Source organism: Pelecanus crispus, chromosome 1, assembly GCF_030463565.1.
Source record: "Pelecanus crispus isolate bPelCri1 chromosome 1, bPelCri1.pri, whole genome shotgun sequence".
NCBI lineage: Eukaryota > Metazoa > Chordata > Aves > Pelecaniformes > Pelecanidae > Pelecanus > Pelecanus crispus.
Window position 1 is genome coordinate 70264026 of NC_134643.1, and position 15731 is coordinate 70279756.

At 38.5% G+C, this 15731-nt stretch overlaps 1 protein-coding gene across 1 annotated transcript in view; it reads left to right on the top strand.

The window, feature by feature from the left end:
- ADIPOR2 (adiponectin receptor 2) overlaps positions 1-15731 on the top strand; it is a 43121-nt gene that overhangs the window by 16919 nt on the left and 10471 nt on the right. Inside the window, exon 2 of the mRNA XM_009482304.2 lies at positions 2957-3192. Coding sequence (XP_009480579.1) covers positions 3025-3192 — 168 coding nt within the window. The 5' untranslated portion in view covers positions 2957-3024. The remainder of the gene's footprint in view (positions 1-2956; positions 3193-15731) is intronic.

Sequence of the window (15731 nt, forward strand, 5' to 3'; positions counted from 1 at the left end):
TCAAACCCTTCACTGAACTGTGGAGTCACAGAAACTTTGTAATAGAAATTAAAGACCATCTATGCCTTTCCTGTTCATAATCTCAGACTGCTTTCTTTCAACTGTGGACAAATAGTTCTGGCTATTAGCACTTTCCGTTGGTAACTCCGTGTTGCGTTCAGGCATGTGTTTTTGGCTTTTGTAGTACATTTTTAAAAAGGACTAAAAACCAATAGTGATGCTTTTGGACTATCTTTTGGCTTGCTTACCTTTGCACACTCAGTAAGGGCAAGTATATTTAGCACTAAAAGGATCCTTCATGAAGGACAACATGGAAACATCTTCGTTCATTGAGCAATTCCACTGTAACTTCAAGAAACGATGACTTCTATTTATGTAGAGCTTTAACGTTCAACTCTACTGCTGAATGCAAATTTCACTTGCTGGAGGTGAAAGGCATCTTTTATTTTTAACCTTAGTGATTGCTTGGCAGTGAGTGCTAGTGAAGTAAATCTTCAAGGACTGATTTAAGAAGTCTGTTGGCATTCTTGTATTTTCTTGTATTAAAAGAACCTTTCACAAGCATCTTGGCCAAATGCGGTTAACCCTGTTGTGTTGGTTGTTACTGTATCTCTGAGCATTGCTCCCACAATGTCATAGAGGTGATGTAAGGACATGCTCTTAGGCAATGTAGCAGATAATGCAGCACACAATGGCAATTCTATTGCTTAAAGCTGGCAGAAAGAAAAACTAGTAGAACTTGCTAGTTAAATGTCTAATGCAAATTGAACAATCTGTGAAACTAACTATGGCTGTTTCAACTAACTACCTGTTTGAAATGTTAAGTGGAATATCAGGTAGGGTTGTGTGCATGTGTGTTTGTAACTGTTGTTTACGAACAACTGCTCTGCTTACTTGCTTTTTTTTTTTTTTTTGTTTTAGCTACAGCTTCAAATTGGTATAGTGTACTGAAATTAGTCTCTTATAAGCTGCATTTTAAATTAAGACACTCAATAAGTTTCATTTCAAACTGTAGTTCTTGTTGCATACTCTTTTCTTTCTTCCCTAGATCAGTTTTGCCAAATGGCAATGTGACAATGTCTTCATGTTTTTCACATAAAAATAGAATTGTGAATTGGCTGCTTGAAATATGACAAAAACAGTCAAGATTTCAGTTGTTCTGTGGCTTTCTAAATACTTGGTCTTAAAATCCACTTGCTCAACTTCTTCATTGGGCTTCCTGTGTAATGTTGTTAAACCTTAGCTTAATTCTCATGGGGTGATAGTCCTGTGGCTCTTGTGTTTACCAACTAAACAGCTGTGGCCATTTTAGATGTTACTTCTCAGATGGAGGTTACTGACCCTGTAGTGGAGTTAGCAGGAAGGTGAGCATACCATCTGCTCTGCTGTCATATTGTAAACTCACCTTCTCGGGTGATTAAAGCAGTGTGCCATACTGAACTCAGGTAACTGAGGTGTCATTTAGTTCCACAAAGTCTGTTACCTGCTCATTAGCAGCTCTCTCCTCTGGGGATTGCCAGGCAGCTGAGGGGATATAATATTACAAACTGCTGCAGCAAAATGAACTACAGCACATTTGTCAGAGTTGAGAATTATCTTGCAGTGATCATATGTAAATGAGATTAGTCCCTGAAAGGAAGGAGTACATTAGTTATTGGCTTTTTGGAGGTGACATTTTATTGCAAGACTGCCAATATCAATCCCCCATCTTATATTTTTAATTTGCCTTCCTACATTATGACAAAGTTCAGCGTCTTTTATTGGGCACTAAAATTCCAATCTAATTACGCACCCTGGCAAGTTAAAACTTGTTAGATGGGTTATCTTAATGTTATGTGTTAGTCACATCTAAGTATTTAGATGCTACAGTAATAGAATGACACCAAGTGATTAGTACAAAAGGAATAGATTCTCATTCAAAGTGATTCTGAAGCCTCAGCTAGTGCTAATTCATTCTTACGGCCGCTGGCACTCTGATTTCAAAGCGCTCTGGCTGTTGTGCCTCTGAAGGCAACCAGTGTCAAACAGGTATCTCTTGACTGGCTGTTGAAGTGACCACCACACAGTGATGTACAAGATAAATAGGTAACCAATAATACTCTTGGATGAGGGCTCAGATTAACAGGTTGTCATTAGGTCATTTTCTGCAAATTTAATAAATCTGTAGTATCTTGAGTTAAATTTATCCCGAATCCTTTTTGTGGTGTTAGAATTGTAAAATAGAGTTACTTTTCTGAGTAGAAAGCATGGGTTATGGTTTCCTGGGGTAATTATCTGTTTCTGATTGCTGTGATGGAATGAACGGTGTTTAAGTCGGTCTGGTCTAAGTCCTTATACAAGTAAAGGTACAGACCTATTGCTAGCAGTAATTGTGAACATGTTAATTTAAGCAAGGGAAAGATAACCACTGTGTGTACTACTGCCCTCCTTGCAGTCTGTCTAAAGTTAGTTGCTGCTTGAGCTCTGCTTGCTTGCTACTTACCCAAGCAGCTGTACCAGTACTTAGTGTCCTAGTTTTGGTGAAACCTAGACCAGATGATTTGAAATGAGCTTCATACAGACAAAAAGCTGATAATTCTAGACTGTCTGTAATAAGTAGTTTATTTGTTAATAGTATTAATAGCTTACTGTTTGCAACTTTGTAAAAATAAAAATAATATTTTGTAAAAACACTGCTGTCCTTTTGTGAACTTATTGTTTTATGGAGCTCACTTTCGATCATCTTTCAAAGTTGTGTTTAACTTGTGTTAGGATACAAAAGTATTAGTGGTCACAAGATGAAAATTCATTGTCCAGCAATGTAGGAGTCTATATAATTGATCCTGTGGGCGTTTGGGCACATATAAAAGCAGTTGTCTTAGCTGTTTGGTAGCTTTTAAGCATGCTCTTCTTCCAGCCAACTCTTACACTCTTCTTTTTATCTTCAGTTTAGTTACACAAAGTGTTTGTCTTTCAGAGCCAACACACAATCAGCCAAACCGAACCAAGAGGAAGCAGAATATTTGAGAAGGCTCCCAGCATCTCATGAATGAACTAACGGAACTCGATAATGCTGGTTCTCCAGAGCCAGGTCTACGGCTCAGAAAAGGACACATGTCTGACACTGCAACAACACAGGCAGCCTTTGAAGAGGACAGCTCTGAGCAGAGGCTTCTTTTAGTGGAGCCACCTCTGTCTTCTGACCAGGAAAATGTAAGTTTTATGGTTATGGGTTAGGTTTGCTAGGAAAAATGAGTTTTGACATAGTGCTTCAGTGCTTGAAATTAAGTTTCAGAAATGTGAACCATGAGCCTACAACCTCTTTATGCCCGCTAAATAATTGTAATAAAACCCGAAAGATGCCAGAAGTATTCAGCTGAATGTATGGGAACTTGGGTGACAAGATGGGGCATAAATGGATTATGCCTTATATTTTCTATTTTTATTATGTAGCTTTATATTTTTTATTCCCCCCTCAAAGAAATGGGACTCATACTAGTTTGTTCCCTGCTGAGATGCTGCTCATACCAAAAGATTTTTGTTCTTTAACTTCCAATTAATTGTAAGTGAAAGGAGAAGATATGTTGACTCTGGCTGAATGTAATCTGAACCTTGGCTAATTGCTACTGTCTCAGGTTTTTCTGTCCTAATCTCTGTTTGCAAGCATTCTTGCTGGAAGAATGGCCATACTGGATTAGACCGCATCCACAGTGCGCAATATCCTATCTCAGATGGTAGCCAGTAACAGACTCACGGAAGAGTACAAGGCTGGGGAAGCATGTTGTGTTACTTCCATAGGACACTCTCCCAGCCTTTAGTAATTGGTGGCTCACAGATTTCCTGAGCCAGTGGCAATGTTTTTGAATTTCTGGTGCATGAGCCTTTGTAAGCAGCCACAACATCCTGCGGAAAGGTGTTCTGCAGCTTAATTAAGTGCTGTATGCAGGTAATGTCTCCAAGCACTGGACAAAAGTACCTTCTGGTTAGAGAGTCTCAGAACTGCAATTAATGCTTCTCCCAGGATATATACAGATGGGCATCAGTACAGTTAAGTGGAAGAGGCATTCAGCTTAGGCTCACTATTAAATTTATGATGGCTTAATGAGTTTACTGTATCAGCTCAGTTACAGCAACTGTGCAGTTTTAGCCAGCAGCGAAAACATGCTGATGCTACTTAACGTAGCATTCAATGCGGAAGAGTTGGGCTATTGCTGTAATTGCATTTGCCACAGATTCTGGGTGTGTGCATGGACTGCTATCATGGTCCAGCTGATGTGAGAACCTGTATTAGGGTGTCTTAACTTGATTAGTTTGAGCCCTTACTGAATGCAGTTTCAAGTGTCCTTGTAATGAGAAGTCAGAACAGGTATTGATGGCTAATAAGCCAAGCCAATGCGCTCTAAGTTGTACACTGCTAAAACTTCTGTAGGACATTCTCAGTATCGTGATAACAGGAAATACCCAGAGTCTTTTTCTCTGCATTACGTGGAAGGTCCTAAAGCATGTATATAAAGTGCAAAGTGTTAGCCAATAGCTGAATTTGCTAAGGTTAGAAAAAAGAAAAGTTGAATTGTAGTAGCAGATATTTTGAACATACATATGTTTATCTGACAGTGTGTTTGGGGTCCTCTTTTTTGATGGCTGTTTTCATTCTTGTTTCTGACTTTCCTGGTTGAATAATGTGTTACCTGTTGCCTGCAGATGGAATAGCCCAAAGTAAAAGCCTATAACTGATTATGGCCTATAGTTCCTTCTGCTCATATGCTTAGCTAAAAGAGAAATTATTTGGATGAGTCAAAGTGTTTTTTAGAATTTTGGAAATAAAATGGTTAAAGTACTCTCATTCTCTCTTCTGCCTTTTCAGGCATTCTTAGCATGTGTTAGTCCTTTTTTTGTGTGTGTGTTTGCTTTCATCCTTATGACAAAAGTATGTGTTTCTTTTTTGCTTTGGCTCACTACAAATATTTAGCTTTTCTGTGTTTGATGTTTTCTCTCTTTCCTGGTCTCCTGAAATGCTGCCACAGAAATTTGTTTTTGCCATTTGGGCCATGCTGTTCTGTCTTGAACTCCATCACTTTCTCTGCCTTACATGGCCTCCTGCTTTTTTGACTTTTTTTTCAGCCTAAACTTTTATTCCTGTCCTCTGTGATTTCTTGGTTTTAATAGTGTGATATCTTTACTTTTTTTTTCTTATTAAAAGGTTGAGTAATTGATGCTTCAGATGGAGCATCCCAAAAAACTCTGCTGTCAAAAGTGCCAATATTAGCTTGCCAAATGGCCTTTATTATGTGACATACTGCAGCGTTCTAAATAATCTGGAAAAAACATTACGCTATATATCTTCCTCTGTCTTGTATAAACCTCAGCACAGCTGTTACTCAAATGCCAGCTAGGATTCACTGTTTTTTCCTCTACTGTACAGTCTGGCTACATGCAACTGCCTCAGTAGAGATGACTTATTAGTTCAAAAGCATGATCTTCCTCTGGTTTTGAAAAGGCTCTTGTTTAGATAACAGTAATAAAGGTTATTGTTCTTCCATAGATGGCAATAGTATTTGGGCACACAAGCTCAATACAGCATTATAAAAGGATCAAGCGGTGCCCGCTACATTGGTATTCTAGCGGCTAAACGCAACTGCGTTGAAGCTGACTGTAACAATCAAGGAATTCCTATGTTGGAGAAGGAAAGTGGATGAAGGCTATATAATGTAGTGTCTTAATGGTAGAACAACTATGGTCATTTAATATGCTTTTAAATGCTTCTACTTATGACAAGCTAATCATATTGACTTTCTTGAATATCATAATATAGATGTATTCTAATAAGTATGATACTTCCACAGAATTTACTGGGACTAAGACTTGAGGTATTAGTGTAAAAATGTGTGTATTTTTATCCTGTGGTAATATTGTATTGTTTACTTTTCCCATTGCCTCCTATTACCCTATTTATATCATTGCAGCTCCTTTATTTATATAAAATCTGCCCCAAACTCTCCTATACAATATTCCTTTCCCTCTGCTTACATGTATATCCACTTTCTGCTCTACTCATAGGAGGAAGCAGTCTGAGCTCTTAAAAGGTAGTAGTTGCTTTTGATTAATTATTTTAAGTCTTTTCTAAGGAGGTGTGTGGAAGCATACCACTGTATTGTTCAGAATTATTTTCCATCTCCCCCACACCTTGCATTGTATACTATCTATTTCTAATTTTGATGGGCCAAAATATTGGTCCTCTCTAGAAATAAAGCATCTTCATGGAAAAAAAATGGAGGTGGTATTAAGAAACAAAAATTAGTCCTAAAAGTTTTTTCTGAGGCCTTTGTCCCTGGCACCAGTAACCTCCTTGGGTGGTTGCATAGCTGTGAACTAAAAATTACATTAAAGATCCTACTTTCTGTAATTTGTGACAATCACTGAATACATGTAGCGAAGATTTATGAGCTGTATTGAGCATGCTTATCCAAAATAATAAAAAAACATTAGCATTCTTCTGCCAGTGCTGTTAATCTGCTAGTTTTACGATGATGCTTATAACAAGATATGGATCATATAAAATCAGTATCCTTCTACACCTGAACCTCTTAGTCTGTATTTTATCCCATAACTCTGTGTTCTCTCCTAGATTGCGTATATGTTCATAGATTATCCCCTCTTCCAAGTATCTGTTCCAAAGAATAGGTACACATCTTGCTATCTTGTTTAAATATGCATTTAGTTTAGTGGCAGATGAGTGGTGTACCTTCTGTGACTTTGAGAAATAGTGACCATTTATGTGAATGTTAAGGATTTTGTGGTGAGAAAAGGATCAACCAAGCTGCATAGTTATTCCCTTTCTTTCAGCAGTTAAAACTTTTTTTTTCCCCCTTTCTATAGTTTACATGTGCTGTCTATGTGCTGATAAGGCATTTTTCAGCAGGTGCTTCCCTCCTGTAGCATGCTGGATTGCTTAGCCTTTTGGACATAATTTTTCCTCCTGTCCTAGTGTTTCTGTGTTTCAACTGCCTTTGTAATTCCAGCATTGATAGTTCCTAAGGAAATCTTTCTTTACCGTGGCTTTGTCAAGCTGACACAATCGAATGCATGTGACTTCTTATAACCTGATGAATAGGTTCTTTATGCAGCCTTAAAAACCTGTGCTTGACTCTTTCCTTTTATACTTTAACCTGTCAGTGACAGGAGGCAAACAAAAGAATGATTTTATTTGCCTTTATTCCAACCATCAGGCTTTTGTGTTCCTGAATGATGATTCCTTTCATGCAGTTGAGCTGTGTTGTGCAGTTGTTCTGTGTGGCACTGAAATGAAATGCACCCATGAAGTGGAGAACTGTGTTGCTCTGAAGTGTTTGATAACCGATAGTAAGGGTTTGGGAGGAGGTATGCATAGCTCTCAAGTCATCTGAATGGACAGAAGAAATTGGGGCAAATACTCATCTGGATTGCTTCTCAGGGAGCATGGGTTTTGGCTTGAAGCGGAACTTACTTAACCTCCACCAAATTTCATGATACATGCATGTAGCTACAAGAGTCTTTCTAGAGCATAAATACCAAAGTGACTTGAAGGAGGGAGACAGAAGGATGTAACAGATTTTCAGGTACAAAAGAAAAGTTTTAGAATATTTGGAAGGTGAGCAAATGACTCAAGACTTTTAACTTGAATCATAGAACTTGCTCAAAACCTTTTCTGTTACAGAAGAGTGAACGTATTATCTGCAAAAATAGACCACAAAAATAGTTTTGGTATTTCCAGAAGGGTGCATGTAAATTCATGGAATTGTCAACTTCTCTTTATGGTGCGGCTATCTGAGTGAAAAAGATTTAGGTGTAGTCTTGAAGGCCAAAGGTAGACATTTGAGTCTTAAGAATAGTCTTTCTGGAGCTGCTATTCATAAACCTTGATCGCCTTAAATTTTTTCCTTTATAGATTTACTTGCAAGTTTCTTGCTCAGTTTGAAACCTTTTAGCTTTATTTTCAGTCTAGCATTTTACTATTGGTACGCGGAGTTATGATTAAAAACTTGGCATCTGCTTCTGTATTTGCCTTCTTCCTGCACTGCGTTATAGGTTTTGTTGGTAGAGGCTGTCTTCTGAGTGTGTATGGGAGAGGCCTGGCATAATAGAATTTGAGGTCCCACCAAAACATGTTTGCTTTTCTTTTAAAACAGATTATGTTCAAAATTTGTTGTTCCGGAGACTTCTTTTTCACCTCTTCCTTTCCTCCATTTTTGCAGCTCTTGGGAAAGAATGTTATTTCTTTGAAAAAATGTGAATTGGCATTTTACTTCAGGTCAAAAGATCTTAACATCTGAATTTCTCCTTCACTTGCTGTTCTAAGCACTGGAATCGATGCATATTTTACTAAGACTGCTAGTCACTGAAGTGCTTGTATCTAGTATCTTTCCCTACAAATACGCCTTTTTTTTTTTTTTGTGCAACAAAGCATTTTTGGATACACAGAGGAGAGTATCTCCAAATGTTCCCAGTTAAACAGTACAAAGACATGTGATACGTCTATGGAGATGGTTTCCAGGCTCCACAGGCTTGAGTTGGTCAGATGCTGATGCATCTTTCACTGACAGTTGATGGGTCTGGTTTATTAACAGGATTTTAGAGCTTAATGTCTGAGGAAAAGACAGAAACTGGTGCCTAGTAAACCATGAGTAGACAGTATTCTGCCCAGAAGGCTGGTAACACATGGGAAATGGCCATGTCTGTGTGTCTGCCCTGTCTCCCAGAAAACTCTCATGTGAATTAACAAAAAGTTGTAATAGGTTATGGCTTGTTGAGTTGCAGCTGGGTTCAACTGTCTCCTATTAGTCTGGAGAGTCTTAGCTCTTTGAGAGGGGAAGTGTTGGTACTCTGCTGAGTTTGCTGCCTGCCAGCTGGTTTTGTAACCATTGCTTGCTGTGCTGTGTGTTGAAACTAGGAGGGGGGGGAGTGGTTTTGTTTATAATTCACTGGCACAACTATTTCCCTGGACAAGGGTTAGATTCCACAGTTTTTGCCTTTGTTCTCCTGGAGATCATATCTGCCTGATTTGGGCAGCAATGGGGGACAAAATGGCCTTTCACAGTGATATAAGAGGAAAATAGTGTTGTACTGGTGGGTTAACTTGCATCTTCCTCCAACTGTTTTAGATTGCTTGACTCTGCTCTTATGTTAAGTTCAGCAGTACACTTTCAGTCCCTCTTGTTTATTTTTTTTAACAAAGCATTTTTTTCAATAAGCCCAGCATGCTTGTTTTCTTTTTCTGCTGTATAATTAACAATGACAGAGGAGCAGAAAATGGCACATGAGAATCTTGTGTAGTAGAAGCAATTTCTACAGGCTTTTCCCCAAAGTGTACTGATGAGCACATGTGGGCATTGAGGTCTTTTGTCCTTGTCAAGTACTGGGCACTGACAGAAAATCAGTAGTTGCTACTACTTAGAGATTCAACAAACCCTTTTCAGCTGAAGATATTTAATGAGGGTGCTAGTTCTAGTAAGGGTGTATTAGCAAGGTTGCTGAAGCCAAAATGTGTCTTTGTCCTAGGACTATTTGCTAAACGAGTGTTACATGTTAGTGCTTGTTTTTAATGAGTGCCAGCAAGCAGTCACCCATGACCAGTTGTATAAAACTGTTTCCAAGTGCTATATTAAATGGAGTGTAGCTTTTATAAGAAGGTGACCTACAAAGGAAAAATACTAAACTCCAGGAACCTTCAAGTACTTAACATTTTGACCAATAGGCTGAAAGAGTATTGGCACAGCACTAATGAAAGACTTTTTTTGGTTCTGTGACAGCAAAACGTCACGGTTTGCAGCTTTGTGCACCCTGCTTACAGGGTGAATGTAGTTAGCCTTTTGGAAACTGTGGTGTGTCTATGTTTACAAGCCTGTCAGATTAAGAGAGAATGTAAACTCTAAATGACAAAGCTGTTATTTTAAAATAACTTTGTACGTGCAGAAGTTAGGGGAAATCAGGGAATGTTTTCAGGTGCTGTGCTTTTCCAGTTAATTACTTACAATCCAAAGAACATAAGCTGATGAAATTCTGAAAAATGTGCAGCAGGCTTTTAGGAGAAATGGCATGGCACGGCACCACCTATCACTGCTTTCCTCTTATGAAAGACAAGTTGATAAAAGGTCAGTTGACAGAATGGGCACAGAGGAGTTGCTGAAATTAACAATCTGGCTAGCTAAAAAGGATGTTACGGGACTGTGATTAGAAAAATAGCATTTTTATATTATAGCCTTGAACGTATCGTGGCCATTATGCTGAATGCTCTCGAGTTACTGAATCTGGCATGTTGCCCCAAGAAACATTAAATGACTTGAATGTCATGTTAAACACTATTAATCATTCATCTGATGAGATCAAGATAAACAAGAGCAAGAACTCAAAGTTCATGTCTAGACTTTGTGACTTCAGTTTAATATGGGGGATAACAGTGGTATTGTAAATGCAGCAACATATGTTTTCTAACTTGCATTTTGAGAAGAGAATTGTATATAAGTACTGAGCCATATAATATCCCATGACTTGGTGTTAATCAAGACATTTGCTTTTTCTGAACTATCTTGCCTGTGTTACAACGATATGTTTGTACTGAGGCAGAGTTCTGTCACGACACAGATCAAGAAGAGAGTGGGGGAGCATCTATCAGCAGCTGGAGGAAGCAACAAGAACGTTACGCATCATGCTTTGGAAATTCCTGCGATAGTAGCTTTAGGGCAGTGGTGGCATCTTGATGGTGAATTGGCATCACAGACAGTTGAGCTTTGAGACATGGGACTTAATTAACTCCAGAGCTTAATACTACATAAGTATGTGCACAGTCAGTTAGGCCCTTGAGTAACTGAGTGGTGACTCTGAGTAACTGAGTGATGACTCTGTCCAAAAAGGAACCCTAACACAGAAGAGTTCTGCCCTTTCTGGGGTAGGAGACTTGTATTGCAGTTACTAGTATTACTGGTTAACATGTGCACTTCTGGTTCTGCATCAAATACCATATATGCAACCAATGAAAACTGTCAAATTTCTGAAAGTGCAGTCCCAAAAGCTGCTGGAATTTTTGAGAATACAGCAGCCTATCAAAGTGATCATTAGTTTAACTTTACTTAATCCATGCCTAGCTAGGTCCTTAGGCTCCTTTCTGACTGATAAATACTACAAAAAGGGGGTCTGGAGATCATTTGCATCCAACTGATGTGTGTCGAAAAGAAATTTGGCCTTGAACACGATCCACAGAAAGTATTCTGTAGTGGATCTCAGTAAAACAGGAGCCGATGCTCCCTTTGTTTCTGTTGCACTAGTTTGAGCTCCTTGAACCCCTTGGTTATCTGAACCAACTTTATTATCTAATAGGAAGGTCACCTAGCAAAAATGTGAGTAACTTCTGCCAGAGTAGTATTGGATCAGCTAATCAACCCAAGGATCAGAGGGGTGCCAGAAGTAGTGTAAAGGAAGATGGGGGTGAGAGAGGACTACTTTTGACAGAGTAAGCTGCTTCGGTGGCTTCATTCAAGTGTGACTTATGTTGCAGTTTGCACACTAATGAACACAGATTGATGTTTTCAAGCAAAATTGCAGTCTGGAGTGATGAATGAGAGCTTGCTTGTTACCTGTGCAAGTAGTAGTGTCATCTGCAAACTCTCAAACTTTCTAGAAATCTTTAAACTGACATCAAGAAACTACAGACCTCAAGAAACTACACTTTTACCACTTGAAGTCCAGAGAATACAACTTTCTCAAAAGTGGGAAAAGGGTTTCTGGAATCTTTTTCTACCGTTGTGACTTGACTTCTGACAGGCTTTTCCATAGCAGGGGCATTAACAAACAGTGTGTCTGTTAAAAAATTTGAGAGCGATGGTACAAAAACTGTTATTCTGTGTGAGAAGGACAAGCTGTTGTAGTAGACAAGAGAAGTATACTGCGTTAACTAGAGCAGGTTTTACTGCAGTTTTGTCTGTAACAGGATCTTTGGCTATGTGATCTGACTTTTTTGGACTGTATTTAGGCAACAAATTCTTGTATTAAATGTAAACTTTTTTTAAAACTTTAATGCCATTTCTGTAAAAGAGGGAGATTTTAATGTTAAAATAAACATATTTGATGATGGGCACCGTGCAACTGGGCTCTTAGGTTTCTTGCTCTTGTTTGCTGTGGTGCTGTAAGTCTTGGGTTTGGCATTAAACCTTTTCTATCCCTACCAAAGCACACTCTGAAATTCTTGTTTAGAAGAATTATTTCTACCTCTTTCTTTTACTTTCCTGTCTATCACTGTTATAACAAAAGAATCTGGAAAACTCCCCAAAATAAAATGAATATGGATAAACCAGTAAAACTATTTTTTTTCTAGCCATTGTCACTTGTCCTTCAGGTTTAGTTTATTCTCTGGTACCATTATTCAACTTGGGACGCATTTATACTTCTGTTGTAATTTCCATCTCATTAGGTATCTGTACTATGTTTGTTGGTAGCTTTAACACTCTAGGAGTTTGCAAAGGGGGTAGGATTAAAATAGGAAGGATTGTTTGGCATTTCCATAGAATTAAGTGGCCAGACACTCTAGAGTATAAGTATACAGAAGCCATGATTTCTGATTTGTATGAAGGACTGATTCTGTGCATTGCTGCATATGTGCAGGAGACGAATGACAGCTGATGATTGCAACAAGTTTGCTTGTTACAAGTGAATGAGGATTTTTATTTCAAGATACTCTTAAAATGCTCTGAAGACTTCACGGAATTATTTGGTCAAAATTTGAGACTGCTTTTAAAAGAAATTGAGTAAATTAGATGACGTAAAAGAACATCTGAAATATTAGTTGAGTGAAAATCCTTTTGGCCAATGATCTAGAAAGTACAAAGGCAAAAATTGTTCTGGAAGCACTTGGTTCAGGGTATACCATACTGCATTAAAAGTGGGAGTATCAGAGTTTTCTTCTGGGCTCTCATTTCTTGCATGCTCTCAGGCAAGTGAGATTATTTACCCAATGTGTTCCCCATTTTAAAGTGTGATTCTGTGGGCAGACTTAGAAATAGTTGAAAACAGGTCCCAAAGAGTATGATTGCTTATGTTGTTATGTTCTAGAAGTATTCTTGAATTTCTGGTACTGTCAGCCAAAGAAGAGAGAATATGGGAATCCTAAGATACGAAGGAACTTGTCACAGTGGAAATTTTACAACAGTATGCCTTCTGAACAGAAAAGTGGTATTTTTTTTCCCTTCAGTCATTGTCTGAAGAATTGAAGGTCAACAGACTCCTTCAGATTTCCAAATGAAGACTGGCATTGGTGTTGCACTCCAACTATAGATTTCCAGCTTCCAAGAAGCACAGTTTACTCTTCTTTCTAATGGGACATTATGGGAAGGAGTCAAGAGAGGATGGACATTCCAGAACGGGTCTCATTTTGCCTCCTTAGTGAGAAAAGGACTACGAAGCTGAGCTTTAGTTTTTTTCCTTGAATGCTAATTTTGCAGTTTAATGGCAGGAAGGAGATAGTAAAATCAGTTCCATTTTTCTGGCAGTAATCTGGACTCTATATATGATATGAATTCTTTTTATCACTAAAAGAAGCTCAGTAATGATTTGTTTGTAGGCACATTGCCAAAATGCAAAGATTTTGGACTAGTTCATAAATAGCTCTGCTCTTCGAGCTTTACAGTCTGTTCAAATTTAAACCTTCCCAGCATTCTAGAAATGGGGAATATGTGGAGAGGGGGAAATGAACATTTTTTGGCTTTGAGTCACTGGGCAGACTGCAATGAATACAGGCTTTGATTCTGTAAAGGACCTTTTTTCCTTCAGTCCACCCAGTTTTATAAATTGAGGATTACCGATTTGTTCACCCCATTCCAGCCGGTCATCATGTAGTGCTGGGGGAGGGAATTCTAGGGTAGCTAAAAGGCATAGCAGTGCTTCTTGTATCAAGTGCATTGGAACTTAAACACCAGCCTTGCTTTTTTGTAAGGTGTGTTCTTGGAAACTGAAGATTTCCTTGATTTGTAAGATTATGCAGACTATCTTGAACATCTTATCCAGACCCCCATGGCAGGGGGCTTGGACTAGAAGATCTTTAAAGGTCCCTCCCAATCCAAACCATTCTATGATCCTCTGACCTTGAGTTAATTATTTATAATATTGAAAACCAAGAATCCTAACCAGAGAGGTCCGTTTGTCAATTTTACTGTTTTTTTCTACTGTGTGGGAAATAATGTCAATGAATGTTGTTGAGTCAGAATGAAACCAAATTTGTTTTTTCTTAATAGGCTTTCTGGTCCAACAGGACACGTGCCTATTTTAGAAGGATATTAAATCTATTCACATCTTGGTGTTGCCTGATGCCTTTCTCAATAGAATTAATGAGATAATCTAGGCAGTGAGAGTGTATTTAATACTGTCTGATGCTGCTGTAGGATCTGCCTAGAGCTGATCAATATTTGTATCAATCATCTGCTATAAAATATGAAATCATTGCCCAGACTTGCTCGGGGGGGGGGGGGGGTGTTGACTGGAATGATAAGTGAAGGCAAGTAGACTGTACAAGGGACATGGATTATGTACAAAGATGCATTGAGTCAATCAAGTTGTCCTAGTGCGGACAAATGTGAGGTCATATATAAAATGTGAAGGATGTATGCTATGTATCACATAGCAGAGATCTGCATTCTGGATAAGCAAAACTGGGTCAAGAACTATGTGGTGGGGGGACCTCTTCAAAAGACGAAGCTCAGTGGCTACTGCAGGCCTTGGGTACAAAAGCAAGTATTAGCATGTCAGTCGCTTCTCTCTCTCAAAAAGCAAAAATACTGAAGAATCTAGGTAGCTCACTGTAGGTTGGAAGAATTCACCTTTTATTTATTAAAAAATGAAGGTTTTAAGCAGTTTGTTCAGTTAACTTGTTGATGGAAATAGTAAGGCCTTACTCTAAGGAGAGAGCTGTAATGTGGGACAAATGCACAGCCAGATCTGATCTCTGACTGGAAGTTCAGGACATGAACCTGAACATTACTGATAATAATTCATAGATAAAATATGTGAGATTATATACTAGATTCTCAGTCACTTTGGATGGCATTATTGGTAAGTAATGTCGATTTTGAAGTTGTTAACCTTGATACAGGAATAGGAGGGAGAAAAAGTGTTGTGGCTTGTAATATGGAGGAGGCCAGTCTCCATGCAGATTGTGGGGCTTTCTTGGCTTGGTCATGAGGTGCTTTCTGCATCAAGCCCGAAGGGCACAAAAGGCTCATTCTCTCTTTTCTAGCTTTGTCAAACTTGTTTACCTTGGAAGCTGAAGCATTGAATGGAGTCTCTGATGGGCCACGAGCATTGTAGTAAGCAATGTAGAACTTTTGTGCCTGCCCCCCCAACTCCCTTTTTTCCTAAATGGAAAGCTAGAGTGTATTGTAATATGTAGATGATGCGATAAGTCAACATAGGGTAGAAAGCTACCAAACCTCATTCCTAAAAAGTTACTAGTGATGTGTACCAGCTGAATATCCAGGCTCAGTGGGGTGTTTTTGTTTTTGTTTTCATAATTCTCTTGGTATACCTTGGGGATATGATATTTCTCTTAATTAGAATTTTGCTTAAAACTCTGATGTCTGTTACTGCTTTTCTTTGATAAATTGTCTTTTGTCTAACTGGGAAATGTTTCATACTAGTTTCTGAAATACCTTGAAAGTCCAACAAATGAGTAAATGTCCATTACCGGATTACGAGCTGAACAGAAGTGTCAGTTAAACAGAACAGATCTTCAGATT